The sequence below is a fragment of the Gobius niger genome (genome assembly GCF_951799975.1).
Source record: "Gobius niger genome assembly, chromosome: 18".
Taxonomy (NCBI): domain Eukaryota; kingdom Metazoa; phylum Chordata; class Actinopteri; order Gobiiformes; family Gobiidae; genus Gobius; species Gobius niger.
The window spans coordinates 18,709,829-18,736,130 of record NC_136869.1 but is presented as its reverse complement, the minus strand read 5'-3'; the positions used below and the strand labels follow the sequence as shown (position 1 = coordinate 18,736,130).

Sequence of the window (26,302 nt, the reverse complement as noted above, 5' to 3'; positions counted from 1 at the left end):
TATGAATTGTTGACCAAACCATTTCTTTCCATTGACATCTGGCGTTTTAGCCTAAAACAAATTCTGTAAAGGACTTTCTTATGTTGATATGGCACATTTAAAAAAATCTGGATGTTGCCCTCTAAAGCCGTGTTGGTAATTGCTTCTTCCTGTGCTCTGGTCTTGTCAAATCCCACCCCAAAACTAGACCCATTGAAAGCTCCCTCAATCACTAACTTACCAAACTCCTCTAGACTATCCTGTGACACTCACACGCCCCCATGGCATTAAACATGATTGAAAAGCATCTGCTAAATGATAAAAAGGCACCATCGTTGCCAAATTAGCTCCACATTCAAAAGTTGTGAAAAGATGATGAATGTCAACAATGAGCCGCGAAAGCTTAATTATCCTAAATGTACGCGAGGGGAGTGTGTGTGCGCTACAAGGATGATGTAATATCTTATGTCTGGCTTTTTGGATGAGCATTACATCACTGATTTGGCTGCCAGCGACGCAGAGATGCACCAGGGGCACTGAAGGCATCGCTGCAGCAGCTACAAATCTCTGCCAGGGATCACTACGGCAACGGCACCGCAAAGAAGCACTTAAACAATCACTCAGCTGACGAGTGATAAATGACTGACTCAGACAGCCAAGGCATCTCTTTATTCAAGGCTTCAAATGTACTTACATTGTACTATAGACAGATATTTCTCAGCAAATTAAATTGAACTGATGTTGTTTTAAGAACATAAGAGGTAAAGTGTCATAAAACACGGCTGTTCATAGATTATTATTATTATTGGTCAAAATCACACGCGTGCCAATTTTGGGAAAAATAAAATAAATAATAATATTCTATAATAAATGTTGTGGGTGTGTCACTAATGCACTCATTACACATTCATTTTTATGAAAATGTAAATATTTCAACAAATATGGAACAACAATAAACAAATGAGGCAAACCTACTAAAATGTAAAGAGTACTTACTGGATTTGCATTTGAGAAATTTATAATCTCCATGATGCGTCTCGTCTGGAAATGCAAGGCATTAGATTAAAGCTCTAAATTATGAGTGGGGGGAACGGGTTCAGACCTTGGCTTGGACTAAAAGTTTACTTGAAGTGGCCTCACGGCTGGAACTGACTCATGCATTTAGAATAATGCAGCAGGGATCGGGAAATTGAAAAGTATTGATCTTTCATTTTCATTATTTGATAACTTTTTCCGACAACACTGACAGAGTGCAGATGAGAAATGGCTGCGCTCTGAGTTTACTACCTGACTTGGAAACACATCCTGTGTTCAAAGGTTGGAGCAGGACCATGATGGTATATGCATGTGCTATGGCCCTTCATCTGCCACAGCAGCCAGCTCTACTTAGAGCGCCACAAGAAAGTGTGGCTGACGGTGTGCAGCAGCCCTCCTGTAATTCCTACTGATACCTGTGCATTAAAGCTCCTCTCCTCTGTGGAAGCACATCAAACACATTTATGTAACACCTAAACAAGGTTCACTCGTGTCTTGTAAATCTAGCAGATGAGAAGGTGCAGCTCAGAATAAAAAGCTTTTGAAATTACCATAATGGACATGTATGAACTTTGAGAAGGGTGACTCGCACTGTTCTGTAGGTGCCATAAATGTTGCAATGTGGACAACCACAAATATCAAGTGACCCTATTATCCCGACACGTACAAACCAACTATGAATGGATGTTGGGAAGTGTCTGGCTGGTTTTCAGAGCTAGTCACCAAAACCAAAGCATTGCAGGCTGAGAGACAGGTTCACCAATAATAAGTTTGTCTGTAGGAGTAAATAGGAATGACTTTGGTCTGAGCCACAGAGGAGGTTATTGTTGTGAGCATGAATATAGATGGCTTTTAGGTTCTTCTTTAGACAGTGGGCGTAGACCATAAACAAGCCCGGTCCTGTTTCTCAGCTCAAACGTACAGAAATTAAGAGGGGCAAAACTTAAAATGAGCAGCCACGTGCTTATAGCCCCAGACAGCTTCGACCACAGGCATAATTAATACTTGATTCCTGCGCAGCTGCCTTCATGATGGGCAGATGCAGGGAAGATGACCTGATATTGGGAAACCACATGTGAGAAGCCAGTGCTATATCATATTTACTCTCTCCCCCTCCTCACACACATCACCCAGCTAGCAATTAAATCCAGTCAGAGCTGAGATATTGGTCCTCACAGGAATCTCCAGATCCAACTCATAATAACTAACGCTGTGCTTTTTTCTGTTATTGTGTGAAGGCTGAATTTAGTACAGTCCATTTTTCTTATTAATTTATATTTTTACTATTGTGTGCCACTGTAATGGGTGCTCATTTAGTTGGACATTGTCTTAAGTTGAGCAAAAGGAGAGAAAGAGGTGTTTCTTTCTCATCCAGTCCTGTTGAATGAAACGGCCTTGGTTCATAACAGAACATGTCTGCTAGCAACAGCTTAGCTGCTCCACTGAGCCGTCTGTCCACACATCTTTTAGAGGCTTCTTTAAGAAGGTGAGTAAAGAAGTCACTCTGAGAAAGAAGCTGAAAAATATGTTTATTGTGTTGACCCCGCTTGACATGAGCAGGCTGCTGCCATGCTACAAAAACATGCTACTCCAGGGCTAGACTTTCAGGCAAGCTACAAGCAAATAGTTTGGAGGTCTTGTCAACATGTATGCATTATTGTGTGCATCTCTAACTTCACTGAGCACAAGCACACAACTTCAGCTGCTTTTGTCAACAATATTATGCAACATGCAGTAGTGAAATGTCCAATGCAAAACAATAGGCAATTAGTCCAAATAATGTAGTATAAAGTAATTACTAATATATGACAAGATGAACACTCGGTAATTGTTAAGAGCAGTTCTAGAGACGAAGAAAATCAATCTACTCCCATGATTATTCCCATCGCCCCTTACATATGCTGTGTGTAACATGGTCATCCTGAGATTTACTGCTCACTGTACAGCCATGAGTTTGCAAATAATTGCTAGTCATGGGAGGAGGTGGCTTGAAATATGCATTTGGAATTTTAATCTTGACTTTTAATAAGCTTTTGACCTTTATGCGTCTGCAGCCTATAATTAGAAAACGTGGCTGGGCCAGATTGACAGAACACTGTGTCATAGGGAGTTAAAACCTTGTGCAATTGCGGTCAGCAGACCTTCTAAATCACACAGCCGTACGAGATATGTTTAATCTAACAAATTGGTTTCTGTTTCCGCTCCTTCCTTCTTTTTTTTTCTCTCTTTTTTCGTCCGTGCAGTTAGTTTTGTGAATACAGCGGTGATGTCATCGTCTCATCCTTTTAAGACTGACTGTGGACCGTATATTTCGCAGGAGGCAGAACCGGGACTAAATGGCCTCTCCTCCCACGGCCAAATCTAATAGTATCCTCATCTCTGTAAAGTTTAACGGCCCTATTCAAGACAACCTAACGGGACCTGTGTATTGAAAATCTGTGCATCCGAGTCTAAGTACAAGTCAAGGTACAGCTGACACTCTCCCTTCCCGTTCGGGCCTCTGCACCCGTCGGGCAGCACTAAATTTAGCTGGCTGGCGTTTATTTACTTTGTGTCCTTGTTAGTGCGTCCTTGCTAAATGAAGGCAAACGGGACTGTCACCACCCAGGGGACAGAGGCAGGTGATGGATAACGCCTCCGTGTGCCTATCCTGCGTGTGCTATGAATCTACAGACAGATCTACAGTCCCCCCCCCCCCTCCCCTCCTCTGTGACGGCACTGTACAGGAAGCCGGGCAGTCATCGTGGCGTGGCTTTGAAGGGGGGTATTATGGAGGTGTTTGAGTCTGTAGCCCGCGCAGGTATTCAGGCTCCCTTTTGTGCCCGGGCGGTGTTTGCACCTCTGCTGTTTTGGTGTGTCGGAGCGGCGTGCGTATGGATCACTGCCTCTGTATGGCGTCCCTGCAGCAGCCCCTTGTTCCGTTAACATTCCAGCTCCATCCGCGGCAGCTCCTTCCTGTCGCTCCCCTTGTTGCGGCGCTGATTGACAAGCGTCCGCTCTCCTCAGCCGGGTAATCAATCTGCTAATTGGTGTCGGAGGGTCGAAGCGTACCCCTCTCTTTTTCCTCTGGGCTAATTTGTCTCTGTCACCAACCCCCGGTACATTATAGCAGTCGGGAAAGTTCAGTCCCCGCGCTTTTGTTCGTCTATTTTTCGCCCGCGATACGTGGTACAAAGGAGCGAAGGTAAATGTTAGCCTTGCACTGTTTCCATTGGTAACGGCGGCTGCAGGAGCTATAGAGGAGGAGAGGAGGTCAGTCGCTGGGTGCAGAATAATTGGCCACAACACTTTATCATAATTCACAACAGCAAGTGCGCGGCAGCAGCTGAATGATAATTACCGCCAGCGCTGAAAAACACAATGGGATGAGAAAGAATCTTCGAAATAGGGATTTTTCCCCCCCCATCCAACTTTATTTTTATCTTATTTCAATATAATAGAACTACAGAAACACACAAAGAAGAAAAGAAAGAAGAGAGAACTTTGAATTAGGCACATACGCAAGAAGACGGTCCTGAGGTTGAGTTTGCTTGTTTCTTGGGAGGGTTTGGGATGTTCCGGTTTTCCCCGTCGACCCTAAACTGTATAATATCGATCAATCTTCCATACCAAACCGAGCTCGAGATCTAGAGATGGGTCGAGGGAGTTGCACTGCAGTCGAAATGACAAAATGACTAAATCATTTTTAACAGGCAGCACAACGGGGGCCTTTCTTTGCCATGGAATTGAGACCGTTTAGGTGTCTTCCTGGTGCTGGACCACTGAAAACATGCACAATAGGGTCGAGAACTCCTTTGTTATTATGAATAATTCTGAATCATAGTAAGATCTTCCTGGTAAAAACAAATAAACAGTCAAACAGGAGCTCCGATTTAGTGAAAGATGCTCTGTCGATGTTTAATTGTAATATATGTGGTCTATTAAAGTATGAACTTAAAGCTGACATTTTTTGCCAACAGTGCGCTCAATATTGCACATAATACTTCTTATTGATTAAGGCCCAGAACAAACTGCCGTGGCATTGACAATATTGTGATTATTAGAATATTTTAAGAGATTTGTTTCACTGCTTATCAGAATTGTTGTATGTCTGAGCATTGTCTCATAAAAAAAGAGAAGAGATTGTGGTCATTTTAACACGTCATGTCTGAAAAGCAGTGGCTGAAATGGCAGGGACCACTTGAAGCAGCCTGATTGATTCTTCGAGGGGGTCCAATCAGCGCCTGATTAAAGCCGTGACGCGACGGCCGCAGTGTCTGCAGCTCGCACTGCACAAGATTGATTGCACAAGAGCAGTTTAACCCACTTCCAACCTGCGAGTCCGTGAGTTTGAATCATCACTTTGTCCAGTGAGAGCGAGGAAAGAGGCAACTGTGGATTAGAACCCAGCTCCCCCTGTTGGCTCCCAAACCATCTGTTGATTCTTGTACTATAGCACAATTGTTTTTTGTACTGACTCAGTCATTATGGTGTCAGTGTTAAAAAAAACAAAAACTAATGAACTAAAAGCCTATTGCCTACTGTAGGTTATGTATTATTTTATCTACTCCAATAACCACATTTAAACATATGTTTAAATACGTTTCAAATGGTGCAGAAGTGAATGGTTTGCTTTGATGAGAGACGCAGCAGCAGGAGACGCACATACGGGTCCATGCGCGACAATAACACCACGATCAAACCCTCATTAGACTTATCCCTATTTTCACGATGCACTCACTGCTCTTTAAGTGCTTGAAGCACTACAGTCTGCAGCTTAGGTCTCTCTCCTCTGTTAACAGCCCCCTTTTAACAGTGACAGGAGCAGCGAAAAGTCATTTTATGATAAACTCCTGGAATTGATCGGCCTCAATTACAACCACTTATGTTCATTTACTGCGCTTACCTTACTGCCTTAATGCCTTTTCAGCATTAAAATGCTTTTAATATAGTCTTGCATAAAAAGCTGAAGGAATATTGTTGCTATTGTTAAATCTATGCTCTGGGTCGGGTCATTTACAGAAACTGAGACAATAGATTTGTGTAGCTTGAATACATCCCACAAAGCTGATTCTGTTCTTCAATACTCAAATCTTTCAAAACAAAAATAATAATTTCCACTCACGCGCGCGCACACACACACACGCACGCACACACACACACACTCACGCACACACGCACACACACACACACAGCGTTGTGTTTCAATATCACTAACCCTCACACCTCAGCTTCTTGTATGGATAATTATTTTGCTAATACCTCAAATGAATATCTCAGATTTATACGATATTATGCTCGACAAGTTTCATTTTACCTTTGTACTTTTCTTCACTGCCTTGAGGCAGGCTGATATACATGTGGCTGCCTATCTGAAGGGAAACTCAAGACCCACTACCAAGAGTTCCCTGTTGTGTTGTTACAGGTCTGTTGTCAATTAGTCTCTAAATACTTTGTTGGACAGATCCTCAAATTAAACCAAGCTACTGAAGGGACTATAATGTACGACAAATGTTAAACACATGTGACTTTGGCAAAATCACAATATGAATAGTTGCAATTATCAAATAATTAACTGGTAACGCTGTAGTTTCAACCTACACCTTGAACGTTCCCTCAAATGTTGATGTTCCAAACATTTTAAAATGTGCATTTTGAATCTTTAGGATATAAAGGGCACTTTTCATTGAGTAGCCCTAGTATGGAGGTTTTTTGTTCAAATTTTCATCAATCAGGCAGTTATTTAACACATTTAAAGACTTTCTTGTTCTCTGAAGCCTAATAAGGTTTACTAATGAGTTGTGTTGAATACATTTGAGTAGGAAGTGAAGGTGCTTGTACATCAAAGGACTAGAACAATCTTCCAGAGGTCAGGACCAATGTCACCGAGACAGATAAGTTCAGGACGCGGCTAATCAGTCGATGAGCGGCGCGGCGACTGCTGCGGCCTGCTGTGCATCACTCTCACCTTATCACAGCTTCAAACACTCCACAAACCCGGACAATTCCCAATCCCATCCAATCATTATTAAAACCACCTTATGAACCGTTTTACTATCTGCCGCCCACTGTGTCTCGGAGCTGTGATATCTGTAAGAAAACACGCGGGCAGGTAAATTCAACACATTTTTGAGTGCTGAGCTTCAGTCTGGTCCGAGCGCTCTCCACAATGTAGCGGCTGGGTGAGCTTTTACACACTGGCCTGTCAGTTTTCAGGGAGCTGCGCAAGCACAGGATGTGGGGCTGCACCAGACCTTCCCAACGTGCTGGCAGATGACCTTTTGGAGTTGGAAATAACTATGGAAAATAGAAGATTTTGAATAGTTAAAGACATTTTATAAAAACATGATTGGCGAAAACACGGCAAACAATTTTACTTCTGATATCGTATAATGTTATACTCTCAGTCTGGTATTAAAGGGCCGATATTTCAGGCTGGTTGAAGTACTTTCTGACACATTCTTACACGTCTTGTATTTTGAGCTCTGTGAAGGAAACATCAAACGTGCGTAAATATAAATGGAACAAAACACTGTGCCAGGTTTAACCATAACATAATTAAAAGTTTAAAAAGAGAATATGGGATCTACCTACTACAGAACCGTGTCACCAAAGAGTACTTGCCCCAAATACAGCCCAGCACCTCAATTGTCTCCTGTAAATGTGTAAGCACCAAGAACGCAACAGGTTCCTGAAGTGCAAAAAACGCCTACTTTCTTCCGTCTCTGGTCCCAATTCCTAACCCAAACTTAACTCATGTTCTCCGCCGCCTCCAACCACTGACGGGTCCATCATTGACCCCAAAACTAAACCAATGGTTCAATGGCTTCCCCTCTTCAGGTCGGTGGGGAGTCCTTGCTTCAAGTGGAGGAGTTCAAGTATCTCGGGGTCTTGTTCACGAGTGAGGGACGGATGGAGCGTGAGATTGATAGACGGATCGGTGCGGCGTCTGCAGTAATGCGGTCGCTGTATCGGTCTGTCGTGGTGAAGGGGAAGCTGAGTCGATCTACGTTCCCACCCTCACTTATGGTCATGAGATTTGGGTAATGACCGAAAGGATAAGATCGCGAATACAAGCGGCCGAAATGAGTTTCCTTCACAGGGTGACTGGGCGCACCCTTCGAGATCAGGTGAGGAGCTCAGTTAATCGGGAGGAGCTCGGAGTAGAGTCGCTGCTCCTTCACGTCGAAAGGAGCCAGCTGAGGTGGCTCGGGCATCTTTTTCGGATGCCTCCTGGTCGCCTCCCGCGGGAGGTGTTCCAGGCATGTCCTAGTGGGACAAGGCCTCGTCCCACTAGGCCCAGGACACGCTGGTGGGACTATGTCTCCAAGCTGGCCTGGTGTCGCCTCTGGGTCCCCCCAGAACAGCTGGAGGAGTTGTGTGTGGATCGGGAAGTCTGGGCATCTCTGCTGAGACTGCTGCCTCCGCGACCCGGCGCCGGATAAAGCGGAAGAAAATGGATGAATGGAGTTTCAATGTTACAAATATTATTGTGCGCTGTAAAGTTTATCACTATCTTACAGAAAACGCAGTATTGATCTAAAACAGCTGAAGCAAAATATTTCGTTTCACTCCTTGATATACACCAGATAAGCCCCACCCACCCACCCCCCTAGTGTCGCAACTGTTTCAATAAAGGACAAAAATTACAATGTTGAGTGTTTTTACTTTGCAATGAAAGTTGCTGATTAAAAAGTGTTTTGAGTGTGTAAAAGGTTTATTTCTACCTGTTTTCCATACAATAATTGACATCTTGTACTTGGTTACGGTTAGGCCATTTTTTTGTGTTTTTGATAGCAAAATGCTGTATTACTTTGAAGAGTTCAGTTGATTTTGGCATTGATCATAAAGCTTTGGTTTCAGGTTTCTTGCTGAGTTGGCACACATCACCAGAGATTGTACATTTTATGCCAATTTGAATCATTCTCGATGATTATAGCCTTACATTTGGTGTGAAAAAGAGCTGCATTAAACTTTCAAGTGTAAATAATGGTGTGGTTTCAGAGTTAAAACCTCTGCTAAATGCGCCCAATGGAACTGGTCTGTGGCCCTCCATGGCATTAATGCCTCTATAAGTGGCCCCCAATGAAGAAAGTTTGGACAGCCCGATCAAAAATCATTAAAAAAAAGATGTGGAAAAGGGTTAGACAATGGCCTGCGACCCACTGAAAATGGTCCAGTGACCCACCTTTGGGTCCCGACCCACCAGTTGAGAATCACTGCTCTAAAAAGTCGATATTGCGTAAACCCCCCTGCTGCCGAGATTTCTTCCAAAAGCAGTGAATCACCCATTGCTTTTGAAGCCCAGCCCTCCATATGAAATCATGACATAAAATTGTGTTATGAACTCAACTGCAGTACTGTAAAACTAAGTGCAGACTGAGTGCAGACTGGGCTTAGTGCAGTGGTCCAACACCTGCAGGTCTCCTCTGTGATTCTCCTGTGATCCTGCAGACCCCGCCCAGACTTCTGAGGGGGCCGCGTTCTCAGGCCATAAAGATAAAGGAGCAGGAGTTTCCCCGCTCAGCAGCAGCGAAGTGGGGATAAGGTCAACGCCGAGTGTGTCGCAAATCAGTCTGTGTATAACACGTCTAACGTGACAGTACACGGACAGGTACACACTGGGCTCCTATGGGACAGCAGCTCTGATAACAACAGAAATATGGTTAAGGCACATGCCCACACCTGCCCGCACTGTTGTTTATAAACCCCACCTAAAGCCATCACTCAATATCGAAAAGTTTGAGTTGTCAGAAGTGTTTAGTCAATGGGGCTAGGTTCACAAGGCTGTACAACTTGACCCAGAAGACCTTTGGAGTGACAATTGTTTATTATTATTATTAGGAGTTTTAATAATAATAATCATCATAAAAATCCTTCTATTAACACTGGCCTGCACAATTTTGGAAAATTATCGAATTGCAATTTTTATGACAAGTTTTGTTAATGATATAAGCAATGTGTCACTGTGTACATTTTAAACATGTCCATGAGCATTGATATTTCAGGGAAAACTGCTAATAAAATACAAGAATCAGGCAGAAACTAGATTGAACATGTTTCAGTTCATCCATGGATCAGTCACCATTTTTGCTTTTATATTTACATTTTACACAATACTGCACATCATTATTTTATAAAAGTGTTCATATCAAGTACCATAGTGCTTTCATGCAAAACGATGAACTAAACAAGTATAGCTTTAATATGATAGAAGTAGCATGGTAAATATTACACAATGGTTATTTTATGGTCGTTGCTCATAGAAACTGGACCCACGACTGTTTTTCTGTTCCGTTTTCTGTTGTGATTAAGCATGATCTCAACCCAGAATCAAGACTGCAAATAATACACAAATAAGTGTATTATTTGCACTTATTTGTGCAAATGCTGCAAATGGTAAATAAGTTACCATTTGCACTTTGGTAATAAGTGCAAATAATGAAATGAAATGAATGAACCATGGACCAAATGAAATGGTAACTTATTACCATAAGTTACCATTTCATTTGGTCCATGGTTCTCTGGTATTACCAGAAATGTTTACAGAATAAGTATGTGTGCATGAAGTAAATTTCCATTCTAAGAGATGCATACATTTACTTTGAGCATTTTGCAATCACGCTGTTGTATTGTGGTTGCGCCTGTTTACCGATTATTGAAGTAAGAGCATCGTAAGTTAGGTTTCTCATAAAATTGCCTTTGAAAATCCAAAAGCATTGTGACCTGCGATTACCCAAGTGTCTCTCTTTGTCTGTCTGTCCGTTTAATAAGGCTGTTTCTGATCACACATCAAAGGAGATTTATCGCAGGTCAAAACCCCACATTTTGTCACAAGGGACGCACACAGAAGCCTCTGCCGGTGCACTACCAGCTCCCATGTATAAACAAATCATAAAAATAAGCCCAGCAGCCCAGCGCCGCATTGTTTATGATGTTGTCCTATGAAGTTGCCCTAAAGATGTTTGATCAGGCCGTGAATCATTTGAAGTTTTTTCTTCCTGGAGAAGTCTGAAGGTGGAGTGTTTGCCAGGACGGAGGGAGGGAGCGGACGTGGAAGGGTGGACGAGAGGTGGAGTGCACAGTCTAGCCTCTAAAACAGACTTTTCAGATAACACTTGTCTAATCAGCAAGGCCTGTTCACTCCTCACCTGAGCTGAGCGGGGTCCCGGGACCGCGGCGGGGATGTTGACACTTTTTCACAGCAATCCTGCGCATTCTGTTTGCCTCTTTCTCAAAATGCTCTAGTCCAAGCGATGATGTCATGAGGTGATGCCATGAAGCCACTCGCCCCATACACCTTCACATGAACACTTAAGCGCTCAAATGGCCTTTACTACAATAACGCTGATGTTTTTACCATTGTAGGCCGGATCTCTCATGTGATTCGCTGATGTCTTACGTTTATTCAATATTAAATGATAATGGATCAGTGTTGTGTAGGTGTTTGCTGCACCAATCGATGGGAAAAGGGAAATAAACTAAAGTAAATCAGTCTGAAAAGAGAAGAAGATGCAGAGGATGACTAGTCGAGCTATAGTTTGCAACTGGGCGTGACAATAAACAATAATATCACTAACTGAGTTGAAAAGAAGGCACAAATAATTGATGGTAGAAGTTTTCATAACCCGGATCACCATTTATGAAGATAGTTGCCTAAAAACATGGCTGTAAACAAAGTGCACCCATCTGTCCAGCATCTGTGTTCTGCTTCTACTTTAAAGACATAACGATGGCATCTGTGAAATAATATTAATACTTTCTCTTTGGCTATTAGTGTTTGTATTGTCTGCAGTGTCAGTGTAATAGCTGACCCGTTAGCGGTTGCTTGTAGCTAAGCATGCACTGGCCAAAATGACACAGCAATTTGACAACATAACAGCTTTAGGCTTCGATTGGTGTCTTTGCAGCATATTCGGACAATTTCACATCCCCAGATAATGGGTCTATTTTTTGCGTCTTTACTTGATGATTTGACAATTCGGCATCCAGTGTTTCAGTCCATACCCCAACACGCGCCACTTTCACTTCTTTCAACCTTTTCCACTTCTAAGCAACAACTTTGATCAGTCACGGCAATTTCCTGGACTGATAAATTTGAATTAAGCGGAAAAATAGAAACAGGCCGCAGTGGAACAGATCCCTATCGGAAGATGATTTAACGCTAACTGCGGCGCGACAGATTGTGATGAATTGCTAACCTTCATGACAATTAAACATGGGAATTGGTTAGTGAAACGACTGAACTGGATTGTCAAGATGATGTAGATGTGGGATTCGGTGGGACACATCATGACCGACAGCGCTTTTCCAGTTATCACTAAACATTTGCATTACCTTAAAAGATGGGTGGTTTGAGCCGTTGGCATAGAGGCTGATATGGTTTTTCTACTTGTTTGTTGTGTCCCAGAGCTTTAATTTAGCCATAGGAAAATGATAAGCCGCGTTTTGGTTGCCCGAGGTGAAATGGCACTCACTCTAAGCATCGAGGGCTCATTACAGAGATACTATCAGTGCCCTATGCTTGGTTTAATAAACTTTGGAGTTCAAGTCGAAGCAGATTACACAAGATTTTCCAACGAGCGGTGAGTTTTTCGTCAATGGGGGACTGTCTTTGAGTCATTGTGTACAAACGGAAGCTGCCATTGAGGCTACTGTTGAAACTGGTGTGTCATGGGATGGAAATGTCACAGGTAGACGTCGGAGTTTTATCAAATGCAATAAAGACGACTTCAGGATCAAACGAAACAACTTGGGTTTTTGACTGGAGCATAGAAATAACAAAAATGTGTTAGAGAGAGTTACTCACGTGATTAATATGATTAATGGGCAAAGGCAAAATTGACATTTTAGAGCTTTTTACCATGTTACAATGTTCTCTCATCAAAAACCTACCTGGAGCTGTCTTTTGACCCACTCGCGCTCTATTTTTTTCTTTTCTTGTCTTCTCTTTAATGAAACAGCCACACAACAAAGGGGTGCAAGAGGAGGGGCTTAAGGGGAGACCGCTTGAAAATCAGGAAGTGAAACTACTGGATATTTTGTTTCAGCTGTTTTAGATCAATGTCAAGCTCCATAGTCCCGCCCACTTCTGGTCACGTGTTGGGAGCTTGAAGTAAAAATGTAATTCATCTTATTCATTGGTCCTTGGAAAAATGTAAAGAGTTTAAAAGTGCAATGCCCGCTAAACAGCTATGTGCTGACTCATGGAAACAAAACAAAATAAAACAAATAAAACTTTATAAATTGAAAGGTTATAAAAGCATTTTGCCATATTATCAAGTACTTAGTGTTTTCTTTCTTGTAAAATATCCGCACGATGGCCAGTAGTTACCAAATACCTGCAGAAAGCCTAATACCCGGTCTTTAAAGCTCAACAGTTGTGAGGCCCTTAATGAATGAGTATGTTTTGAAATACGCTGCTTGTCAGTTGACCTGAACCAATCCCTTTTCCATGACCCAGACTGCGATGGTGTTCCCTGACTCACCTGTACCAAACACAAAGCACCCCCCCCCTCGCTCAAGCTCCTCTCTCTACACACTCACCACCTTCCTCCTTGGCCCCTCCCGCCGGCCGCCTTTGCACTGCGCTGTGTTTTTTCTTCTTTTTTTTTTTTCTTTTGCCTGTCTAGCCTCAGCGTTTAATGTTTAAGTATTGGGAGCGGCTGGAGAGTGCAAATAAAATGCCTTTAGACACTCCGGGGCACGCTGAGGGCTGCGATTCCACTGTATATTGTATTGTGAAATTGCCATTGTGCGCCATTGAAAAGGTCCCCCGGGGCACCTGAATGTGTCTCCTGCCTAATTCTGCAGCATGCGTGCGTGCCGCCGAGATAACCATTTATAGAGAGGCAGCTCAAGCTTAATAACAAGAACAAAAAGAGGACACTTGAGCGCGGATCAGAAAGGCAACACAAGATAAAAGTTTCAATGCAAACCCCACCTGTAAAGAAACCAATAAATAAAAAACCTCAGTGACTTCTCAATGGCTTGTGGGAAACCCTCGTTGCTCCAAAGGAAAACAAACCAAGGAAGCCTAACACTACTTATATGTTTGTGCGTGATTTTTCTGTAGACCTAATCCGTCTAACAATGTTACAAAACTTTCAGACAGGAGGAGGCATTAACGCGGTAATTGGGGGGAATTAGCGCTCGTAAAAAAAAAAAAGGAAAAGAAAAAAAAGGAGCTTATAGTTGCATCTCACTTGGGCACGATGAAGACTTTTGAATAAATAGACCTTATCGTGGGCGTGGATTTAGTCTGATTGTCAACAAACTGCATTATATCATATCTTTAGCGGGTCATAAGTCACAAGTGTTCAAACAAAGTGGTTTATGTTTGGGAGACTTAACCAAAAGCAAGCACCGGTGGGCCCTTGAGTTTGAAAAGGATATGTAAAAGACCGCGAAACTGATGACTCACTGGCCGCTTTCACGCCTCGCTCCGGATTAGCCATCACATGCAACCGGCTAACTAGAATATGAATTGTGCAATGCCCCCAATCCCTCCAGAATTATTTCATCAAATCAGCTTCTGTTGTGCTGCGTCACCTTGATACGCTAAAGGGGATATACAATTCAGTGAATGTGTTGAAGTCCTGTAAAGTGTCATTGTTGGGACCAGGGTATAGGCTAATCAAAATTTGAGCTTTTTTTGTACACTGCCTGACCAAAAAATACAAGTCGCCACAAGAAAAAGGTCACACTCTCTATTATTTAGTTGGACTTTGATTTCAGCACACATTAAGCTTCTGCAATGTCCAAAGATCCGGTGTTCCATTCATTTTTCCCCAAGATCTTGTATTGATGTTGGGAGAGTGTGACCACTGCGTAAAGCCTTCTCCAGCACATCTCAAAGATTCTCATTGGTGTGTAAAGATCTGGACTCTTGTGGATGATCCATGTGTGGAAATGATGCTCCATTCTCCCTGAACCTCTTTCACAATGAGAGCCAGATAAATCCTCGCATTGTCATCTTGGAATATGCCAGTGCCATCAGGGAAGAAGAAATCCATATATGATGGATGGTAATCGGCTCATTCTTTGGTGTGTTGGTGAACCTAGACCGGACCATCTGCAGCGCCCCCAGATCAGAACGGTTAAATCAGGCAGAGAATTCCCTTGTGAAAAACAAGACCTGGACTTAAGTTTTGTTTCAGTCATACCTGTTTGAGTAATCTCACATATTCAGTCTGACTCTGCTCCACCATGTGATGTCATGAGGTGGTGACCTCCCTCTCCAAGAATTGGTCCTCTATGTCTTTGCACTTGATACGTGCATTTCCCTAATATAGCGTCTACTGTTGTAGGCCTCTGCTGGCAACAATAGTTTTTCATTTATGCCCTGAAATTTGTGCTGAATTACTTTTATTGCACAAGTATTACTTAAATTTCTTCAGGGATTAGGTTTCCTCATGTTTAGTCCATACTCTGGAATGAGCAGCAGACCAGAGCTTTCTGATCTCAGTGGTCTGGATGTCACATAATCCTATGAAACACAAAATACTGAAATATCTGCAACGTCAAATTAAAAAACTAATAGTAAAAGTAAATTTGTTGCTGGATTGTAGATGTTGTTTTGGCTTTTTACACACCGTACACAACATTGCATGAGTGCTCTGCTCAGCCTTAGGTTAAGTCAAATACCCATTATAAACTCATGTAAGTATTTAATTCCACACCAAAGTGACTTGACAACACTTTGATTAATTGTGTAAACTGTCTGCTGTAATTCCCATTGCCTTGAGTGTCAATCTCCACCCACCTGGCACTGGAGGAGGCCAAAACCAAACAATCAAGTGCGATGTTTGCCAACGCTCTAAGCCACAGGTCTGGCTGATATAGAGGGCCGCGTACCAGAGATACAAGTTCAAGTCTTGCTGATCACATCTGCAAATCTCAATCAACTGATCAAACATTTCGTTAGTGTGTTTTACCCAATAGGCATGGCACTTTGACTTAGTAAAAAGAGATATCGTAGGATTTTTATTTTTCGCCAATATATATTCCATAAGTTTACACAATGCAAAAAGTGTTTACTGCCATTGTCATTGAAGATACAGTACATTCACAAACTAAGAATTTCTTTCAGTGAAGTTGTGCTACATCAAACATACACTAGTAATAAAAGAAATAAGTCTATAAGGTGCAAAAAAGGATAGAAAATACACACTTTGGGTTGCCAGATCATGCATGGCTCAAACCAATATAACCATCAAGCTTTGAAACTGATTTGTGATACCAGTAAGAGCACACGCCACATACCCTGTACCTCTAAGTTCTTGATGTTTATATTCTGATGTAGCTCTAGATTCCAAATGGAACGGCGGTTGCTAACCTCTCTCCCCTCTGTGGTCGCCTGTGGTTTGGAGGTGCCGTGTGGGATGCCAGGTTTGGGAGCGGTGACACCTGAACCGTGCCCCTGACCTGAAGGCCAAACAGGGCATCGTACACCCGTCATCTGAGTATTTAAACAGGGTCCTGCCTCGGAATATGACATCTGGGGTCTCTCCATGGCATTTAGCAAGAAACAGTGGAAACCAACACAATGATTGCACTAAAGCTCTTTTCACGCTTCAAGCTCTTTTCACTATTATTAACAAATAGTTCAATTTTTTTACTTTTTCGAGGCACAGTTTGGTATGATGCGGCCATTTATCTCTCGGCTTTCTGAGGTTTTTTATTACCATGGTCTGGATATTACAAGGAACATGGTTTGCAGCACTGAATGTCATTGATCATCCCATTCATCATTTTCTTTGCACTTTCATTATGTATTTCTCCATAGGCTTTGCATTCGCCGCTGTTTGTTTTAGGTCTTATTTGTATGCATTTTAATGGATTTAAGGTGGATTTTTTTTTTTTTATGCAGGCGTTAATGTTCTTGTGGCCAAAAAAGTCCTTGTTTGTGTATTTATTTATTTATTTACACAATAGAACACAATAGAATACAATAGAACAATTTTACAAAGCAATATGTTTGATTCAGCCTGCTGCCAAACAATGATCATCACTGCTGAGGAAGCTTCTTGGAGAGGCGAAACGTCCAGCACATAAACTACCAAGTACAGATGACGGCTTTAGACCCTGTGTCCATGATGGAAAACTCCTGCTTACGCAAGCGCATTGAGCACTGACAAACGGGACTGAATAAGAAGTGAACTTTAATAAGAGCCAAGCCACACCAAAGGCTGAGATGTCTGTCCTCGCCCCGCTGCACCTGCACCACCCTGTCAGCAGACACCCCCTCTTCCTGTAATTACATTGCACATCCTTTGTTATCCGACAAATAAAGTTGCCATTCACAAACATCTCAGACATGCTCTTGTTTGAGGCTCGGAGTAGGTGTTCAAAGTGGACCGGCTGGCAATCAACACACCGCTTAGAACCTAATTAGACCCTATCAAAGAAGTATTAAAAAGCACGGTGAGTGAAATATCACAGCGTCTGTCCTGAGATATTCATAGAAAATGCTAGTTGGTGTCACTGGATAAGGGGTATTGCCACATAACACATGTAATGGAATAACACTCAGATTCAAATGGATTACATAAGAATACTATATCACTTTATCATCACTTCCAACCACAATGATAGTCTGCTTCTCCTCTCTGTTAATTTTACATTTTTGCTTCCTTCAAGTTAATATTTCTCATAGGCGATTTGTTCTTCTTGTTTTGTTCATGCACTTTCTTACTATCTGCACATTACCGCATGAAGAGCTGCTAAAACATTTTTTTTCTATAGTTCTATCTTAACATTTTCTTCATTGAAGTGCAATAGATGTAGTGCTAAATGCATTAGAAGTACTTATAGACATCACTGTAAAGTTGGCTCGTGAGTTACATCATAATGAAAAATGGTTGCCCATTTTGCGCAGGCTCTGTGCACTTTACGCACAGAGAGGCAAGGTTCCAGTCACAAAACGGGAGCTCCGTGGTGCCCTGTTGCTCTTGGTTTACGAGATCTGCATCACTTGACAAAGTAGGGAAGCTGAAGGAATGTTTACAAACTGAAAAGAATCAAACATGTGGCATTTTATGAGAAAAAACGCGGTGCGTAAAGACAATATGCGCAAAGAAGTGGACCGCGCATTTTGTTTTGTTTTTTGTTTGGGGGAGGGGGGGGGGTGAAGATATGCTAGCCTCTTCAATGGCAAGTTAATTTATCCAATTATGTCTTGGTTTGTCTTTAATTATGTTCATGCCAATATGCACAGTCACTGAAGTGGATTCTAGTGGATTCACGTATACTGTAATCCAGTGCAGGGCGTGCGCAATCTTGAGCCGTCTGCTCCTCCTGGGAAATGCCCTCAGTGGCTGCGTTATCCCAGATTGGAATCACTTTAGCTAACTCCAGCGCCGCGGATAGAGCTGCGCGCTGTGCTCCTGTCTGTCCTGACTTTGCTGTGAAATCTGAAAAAGGGTAGGTAGCGGCGGGGGAGAAGAGAGAGAAAAAAAAATCTGACTTTGTATAATTGATGTTTTCCCATGGAACAGCCCCTCCTCCTCCTCCTCCTCGCAACCCGGGCGAACCCTCAGGTGGAAGAAATCTTTTAAGATTTTTTTTGTGTGTGGGATAACAGGAGGGCGAACCAATCAAGTCCCTCCCCTGCTATAGATCAGTGCTATAATACAAAGCACTAAAAGCGGTCGTCTCACACAAGCGGCTGCAGCTCGACTAGAGATTCCGTGGCTTTTAAATTCCCCAGACTATACTTTTTTTTTTGTGTGAAACCTTCATTCGATGTGCGCCCATTTATCAGCGTTGCTTCCAGGCGTTCATTTCCGCACCTGCCACGGTAGAGACCAGCAGCAGGCGAAGTAGAGGAGGGGACAAGGGCATTTGCGAGAGCCGCGGGAGAGGCGCATATCACCCACGGCACACGCAGCAGCGGCGACTTTATTTTGAGATCTTCATCCAAAAACCATGCTTTGGTGGAGCAGACTCGTATTGGTCGGCGTCTTCTGCTTGTCCTTGGTGTCCTCTGCTGTGGGATGCGGACCCGGCAGGGGCTACGGCAGGAGAAGACACCCGAAAAAGCTGACACCTCTCGCGTACAAGCAGTTCATCCCCAACGTGGCGGAGAAGACCCTCGGGGCGAGTGGCAGATACGAGGGCAAGATCACGAGAAACTCCGAGCGCTTTAAAGAACTCACTCCCAACTATAACACAGACATCATTTTCAAGGATGAAGAGAACACCGGCGCAGACAGGCTCATGACCCAGGTAAGGCATCATGTGGCTTCATCCCCGCTTCACCATCGCTCCCTCTGCTCCTTGTCACTCTGGTGCGCACCTAAAGCCAAGTGGGTATTCTCTCCATGCACATGCTCAACTCTGCTCATTGCCTTTTAAAAGTACCATAGGATTTTCCCCCCATCAAGCTGGATGCAGAAATGGAGCTAGAGAAGTGATGTGCACACGGACAGTCAGGACTCTCGGCCTTCATGGTTGTGACAGTAGATTTAAAATATTAATGTAGCCCTCTCTTCGTATCTATATTTGTATCGTTGTGGTGCTCCGTTTGTCTGTCGTCTTACACTGCAGCACTTATTGATTAAAGCAGGTTTTGGTGCAATCTAGGTGGGATTCAAACATTGTTTCTGGTGCAGACTTAATTGTGGCATTTCTCTGCCGTTCTCTGCACGTAGCTTTTAAGGCAGCATCGTTGTGTATAGAGAGATGGCTGCAGGATGTCTCTCCAGCATGACTTTTAGCACTCAGATGTTGGTGAATTATTCACGCGCTTGGGTGATATCGGCTCAGTAAGAATAAAATGCTGCTGCTGGATGTTGCTGGTGAGGTATTTTGTGGCGAAATAGGTGCGCACAAGATCCCCTGAACTTCGCACCCAGCTCCGATAAAATATTCCCTGCGCGTGCCATGTCTGCGTCCCTCAGAGCCCCTTCCCCACATCCTGCCACCTCGTGAGGCACCTACAGCTCTGTTAACCTGGGTAAAGACTGCAAGAACACTGCATCCCGAATATGCCGAAGAGAGATGCTTTGAATTCACATGCGCACCTGCTAAAGTGGTGTTGGATGCTTAGCCCGTTTCATTTTGAATCCACTTCGCTGCTAGAGTCCTTTCACTTGTTTCCCATCAAGCATCCGCGGGTTTTGCAGTCAGGCCGAGTGTGGATTGTACATGAAAGGGCTTTTAGGCAACCCTCACTGCAGGGATCGAGACGCAATTTGAACTTCTGACCCCTCGTCTCCTTTGGTCAGTGGGGGACATCGCATCATTATCGTAACGCAGGTGAATTCGTGCTTATCCTGTGGGATACATGAGATAATGTGACTATGCGAATCCGATTAGCATTTAAGATCATCACATGCGTGCGGCTGTCACACTTTTCAGTAGTTGCATAAGCGTTATCACATACAGGGACTTAACAGCTATGTATTTACGCACGAAACTGGGCGTTTTACGCACAGTTTTTACGCGTAGATTTGTGGTTATTTTGTTTTCTAATTCTAACGCAGAAATGATGATTTCTACTTTTAGTGATTTCAGTGATTAATGCTGTGAGTAAGGGGCAATTTGAAAACAGATGTCTTGACTCCGAGTGAAGATAGCTTTCTTAGTTAGAAAGCGCACAGTACCTGAGTCGAGGGTGAAATTGCGTTGTAACGGCTTTTTGATGGATTGTAGCTCACAATGTACAGCTCTCAGGGCGAACGTGTGTGAAACTGGCAGCGTGTTTGCCCTGACAGGTAGCTGATAAGTGTTTCCTCTAACCAACTCATTTGTGAACAGATTAGCTGGAAAGCTGTTGAACAACTTGAGGCCGAGCACAAAGCGGCCAGAGCAGGGGCATCCCGCTGCGCTTCATGGTGGTTGAGCAGAATTTGGCTTGATTAGCGGCACACGACCAAATGAATTAATAAATAGGTTCGAGCTCTACGGCTCTTGAATTTGACTATCCCGCGTAAAATGTGCAAGGTTTTGGTCAATGCTTCATTCTCTGCATTCTACAAGTGTTATCCCCATAGAAGTGTTAAGTCAGTGAGGATTGATACAACAGCATTCAAACACATACAGGACAGTGGTGTTCTGTGCGCTCACAGGATCCCTGGACATTTCACAAGGCTGTCAGTCAGCGTCTGAAACAGTCGGACTTAAAGAGGCGCGTCACGTCTCAAATACTTAGCCACAGAAGAAAAAAAAAGAAAGTTTTCTTAGCTCCGCAGCGCTGAAAAGCCTTTTTGTGAGGTTCCATGCATATAGCATAGTGTTGAGAATAGTTGTCTTGGAGAAGGCATTTAGTCGTTGGTTGGCATTTGTATTGGAAAGAATACTCTGTAAGATCATACTCATATCATCAAATGAATTATTTACTTGGAGAAAACAAAACAAAACGCTGAGACTCAATCCACGGCCTAATACAAGCTCATGAATTTATCATAGTCTTTAACGATGTGGCGTTGAGAAGGAAAGGACACAGCTCGCACCTTTTCAAGCTCAAGTAGCCATACTGTATGTTATAGGCCAGTGAAGCGAATGCAGTGCCTTATCAATATTTCATGGAGACATGCCCTCTGACGCTGCTGAGAAATGCAAGCTCACAGAAGATATCTGCCCATGCTCCACTTCACTCTTATGTACTATCACACGTGTGCGCGCCGCTTTTAAAAGTGGCTAACATTTGGAGAACTTTGTTGCCGTTAAATTACTATCGATGATGAAAGTAACGCTTTTAAACCCTTGAATTAATCATTTCTATGTCCCTTCACAGAGATGCAAAGACAAGCTGAACTCATTGGCCATCTCAGTTATGAACCAGTGGCCGGGCGTAAAGCTGAGGGTCACGGAGGGCTGGGATGAGGACGGACACCACTTTGAAGAGTCTCTCCACTACGAGGGCAGAGCAGTGGACATCACCACGTCAGACCGAGACAAGAGCAAATACGGCACGCTGTCCAGACTCGCTGTGGAAGCAGGTTTCGACTGGGTTTACTACGAGTCCAAAGCTCACATCCATTGCTCCGTTAAAGCAGGTATGGAGGCACAAGTTAGAGGCATAAACCCTGCGGGGTATACGCACGCGACAACAACCCGAGGGACGAGCTATCAAATGGCCAGCCACCATTAATGCGAAATGGGCTAATTGCTGTTTTGTTAAACTTGGTTATGTCTGCGGTATGGTTGCTGTGCTGACAAACTGTGAAATGAGATGAAGCATATTTCATGATGTTACATCGCCCCATACCGTCTCCTTGTGGAAAACACCGCAGTGACGCTTAGGATATGATGGGCGAAACTGGATAGTTTATGTTCTTGGAAGTTAATTGGAGATAATTGCAATTGACAGTTCGTTTATTAAAACGTGTTTTTGGGGAAACGAACAAGGGTAAAATAAAGTTCGAATTTGTGAAGCCATGTAATGAAAAAAGCTACCAGTTCTCATTTATCATTCCACGCACACGTTGTGAGATCACAGTGACTGTGGCCTATACGTGCCACAGGGGTCATTCGACTTTACCAAAAGGATTTGGCTGAACAATGTTCAATCGGCCGGCTCAAATCTGGTCTGCGGTTGTCACCCTATTTCATGCCCGGCACTCTCAAGCAGATTAGAAGACGCAGACCTAGACAGCGAGTCCACGGAGCGGTATGTGCAGAATGGTAGGCTACCAAAGCCAAAATGATTGTCATCAGGACGCACAACAAAACGCGCGGACGCGCTCGAGAGGGGCGCATTGATGTTGCACAAGAGAACGCATTTAGGAGCCCAGGCCCTCATTTAAATTCAAATCTACAACTCGAGAGGCTTGGAAAAGTGGCTTCACTGTGTAAATAGTCGTTGTGAGTCGCTTATTTGTGTGAATTGTCACATGGAGGTTCCCGCACCTGAGTAAATATGGGCAGAGAAGCTGGGAAAGGCGTAAGTGTTCTTTACCGAGAGCAGCGCGGATCCACAAGCTCATTTAGAATGACAATAGATGCTCTTTATTGGGTTTTTTAATTAAGAATAGATGAGCCTAGGCTTTCAGTGCGCTCCCTTTTCTCTGTGCGTCTCAGACAACGCGGACCAAGCCAATACGCATTTGGCACTGAGGGAATTTGCATCATTATGCTCAGCGCATATGGCCCGCCAAGATATGAGACAGGAAATGTAATCACACCGAGTAGAAAGTGATATGAAACAAAGCGCAAAAACTGCTGTAAAGTTATTAAAGCCACACGTGACAGGTGTAAGCCCACACTGACACTGCTGTGACGCTGATATGACGCTCTCTCCACAGAGAACTCAGTGGCGGCGAAGTCCGGCGGCTGTTTCCCGGGATCCTCTGCGGTGACGGTGGAGGACGGGAGTCAGAAAAGACTCCGAGAGCTGCAGCCCGGAGACCGGGTCCTCGCTGCGGACACGCGGGGAAAGCTCGTGTTCACCGACTTCATCATGTTCCTAGACCAGGACTCGAGCACGCGCAGGATGTTCTACGTCATCGAGACCGACTCTGGGCAAAAGCTCCCGTTGACGGCGGCACATCTTCTGTTCGTTGAGCACAACTCATCCATGACGGCAGTGTTCGCCAGTCACGTGCGCCCCGGACAGCGCGTGTTTGTTCTCGATTCCACGCGGCAGCGGCTCGATGCCGTGCGTGTAAAACGGATTTACACTGAGGAGCACGAGGGCTCGTTTGCCCCAGTGACGGTGCAGGGCACGGTGGTGGTGGACCAGGTCTTGTCGTCGTGCTACGCGGTAATACAAGACCACGAGCTCGCGCACTGGGCCATGGCGCCAGTCCGGCTCGCGCACTGGCTGTCCTCGTGGCTGTGGAGTGTGCGGAGCGGGGCGCAGGGAGACGGGGTGCACTGGTACTCAGAGCTGCTGTTCCACTTAGGAACGTGGCTGCTGGACGGACACACGATGCACCCGCTGGGCATGGCATTGTCCCACAGCTGACTGTGAGCCGCGCGCTCTGAGGACTGGACAGACTGATAGACAAGGCCCCAGCCGAGTTGGGATATTTATTTCATTGACTTCTCCATGTGTCCCCTTCAAAGAATGAATGGAGCCTTAACAAGTTTCTCTTTGAATAATTTATTCTCATGTGAACGAGCTGCTGAAAAACTAATGGATTCTGGGAAAAGAAAGTATGGGCAGCAAAGTGTGCATAATCTATTTTTGTATATCTTAATGCAAAAACAAAAAACAAAAAAAAGAAAGAGAAATAAAAAGGTTAAAGTGCGATACATGAGCAGTAGAGGCGCTAACTCTGACAGGTGTAATGTCCATATGTGCATATGTGCAACTGACTGTTATATTTTGGGGAGAACAAACTTGGCGGGGTTCCATAAATTATATTTTTATACACAGAATTGTAAATTAGATTTTGACAGATCGCTACCGAATCACATTTCGTTTTTTGAAATACTGTAAGATATAAGAATATATTTTAATTTAAATCCAGTAGATTTGATTTGTTTGTAAGAGAGGGACAGATATTCTGCCTCATGTCTGAAGGGTTTGCTCTTCTGTTTTTGTCAGTTTTGCTTTGCCCCATATCTGACAATTCAGTGACTGAGGGGTAGTGCTGATACCTCTTTGGGTAAATAAATTAATAGCCTAAGTAACTCCTGTAAATGTACTAAAATGTATTTTTCTTTTCATATTTTGTAATAGGGAAATAGTTTTATAGAGATGACCTGCGGCAGATGCACAGTTTGGATAGTCTATAGCCAGACCATACCAGTTTCATAACAGGGCGATGTGTCAAAATGTCTAGAGTTTATTATTTATATGTTTATTACAAAATGAGATAAAGAAACTCTTTAAACCTACATTTGTTATATGTCTTTCTCTTGAACACGTCTGTAAAATGGGAGCCTGTGAACGGGAAACCTTCACTGAAGAATAGGCCTATTCTGAAATGGGCTATAGTTTCCTACCTACCTATAGCTATGTCCAAAATGGCCAAGAGGTTGCTTTGAAGTTTCTTTTGCGTGCTTGCGAAATGTTGAGATCACATGTCAAATTTAACGAGGTTTGCCCACCGCAAATAACTCCTAAGTAGCAGACAAATTAAACACAAGCGTGTTTGTCAGCCAGAGGATGCGCTCTGTGTCTTTGTGCGCATGCTCAGTATTCAGACTATTGCATTCATTCAATTCCGGCCACAATATGGATGACCCTCAACCCACTCATTTTCCACGAGGGGAGCAAATGTCAGAGGTGACAACTTAAATCAAGAAAAAAAAACTCAGTCCCTCATGGTTCACCAACGATCGCAGTTACATTGGACAAGTGCGACATCCAGTGGCCAAGTAGGAGCAGCGCAAAAGAATAATTATCTTATTCAAACACAAATGAAAACATCTAGGCGTTTCCATTTGTGCCATCTTTATCGATTAAAATCCATTCGGACATATTCAGCTGCATATTTTGAAATGTAGAGAATAATTTGGCTAAATGTAAAAAAAAAATGGCTTTGGCTACAGCTGAATCCTAAGTGATCGGGATTCAAATAGAAAGGATGAGATCCATCCATCAGTCGCTCCAGAGGTTAGGGGGTCCGCCGAACACGTCTGTGAACAGTTGCAACATGAGCAGGCATTCCTGCTCTGTGCTCCAGGTCGCCCACATTGTGCTGTTGTTGATACTGAGAGGTGGAAACTTGTGCAGGGACAAAGCGGCCCATCTCTGACGACGCTCTGACCTTGGGTCTGTGTCAGATACAAAAGCGTCCGCGCGGGGCGGCATTCCTCTGCGCAGGTAAACAGAGCTGTGCTAATCCCTCTGGGGCCCAGTCTGCAGCAGCTCAACAACCCCTTTACAAATGTTGACATTTGCAAACACGAACAGTCTGGCATTCGGGAAAACACTAGGCCTACTTGTTTCTGGGAGAGTACGACAAAAGGCAGCATGCACACTTCAGAGACTGGGGTAGTTTAAACTGAAGCTAAGGATCCCCATATTGTTATTTAAACATTTCTGATATGTCTGAGAATAATTCACACAGAAGCACAACAACAATAATGTTCCACAATTCAAACATTTATTAAGATTGTTTTACTATTGTGTTGAAGCACAATGATCCATGTTCATATGAATAACAGTCTGTTTGCAGAATCCGCACAAATGTAAGAAATGACATTGATTTCAGCTTATGCGAACAAACACATTACAGTGATCACACAACAGAGAATCTGGTCTGGCAGTTGGTTCAGTGAAACCTCTAGATAAGGTCATCATTTTTGAGAAGAAAGTCAATACTTGTTGAAACACAACCAAGATGAAGCAAAGCTGTTGAGTGAATCCACACATTAAGAGTCAGAAGGTGGAAGACCCAGCCGCAGTGAA

At 43.6% G+C, this 26,302-nt stretch overlaps 1 protein-coding gene across 1 annotated transcript; it reads left to right on the top strand.

The window, feature by feature from the left end:
• Nucleotides 1–18,360: 18,360 nt before the first annotated feature.
• Nucleotides 18,361–25,085, top strand: shha (sonic hedgehog signaling molecule a). Its single transcript, XM_079576057.1, has 3 exons — nucleotides 18,361–19,221; nucleotides 21,734–21,995; nucleotides 23,244–25,085. Exons 1-3 carry the CDS (start codon nucleotides 18,922–18,924, stop codon nucleotides 23,903–23,905), a joined length of 1,224 nt encoding a protein of 407 aa, XP_079432183.1. The 5' UTR covers nucleotides 18,361–18,921; the 3' UTR covers nucleotides 23,906–25,085.
• The last annotated feature ends 1,217 nt before the right edge of the window (nucleotides 25,086–26,302 follow it).

What these genes read in the sequence shown, in the direction of transcription:
- shha (XM_079576057.1), top strand. Translation starts at nt 18,922, where the DNA reads ATGCTTTGGTGGAGCAGACTCGTATTGGTCGGCGTCTTCTGCTTGTCC. An exon ending in CAGACAGGCTCATGACCCAG is followed by an intron (nt 19,222 to 21,733) that starts GTAAGGCATCAT and finishes GTCCCTTCACAG; the next exon opens with AGATGCAAAGACAAGCTGAA. An exon ending in CCATTGCTCCGTTAAAGCAG is followed by an intron (nt 21,996 to 23,243) that starts GTATGGAGGCAC and finishes CTCTCTCCACAG; the next exon opens with AGAACTCAGTGGCGGCGAAG.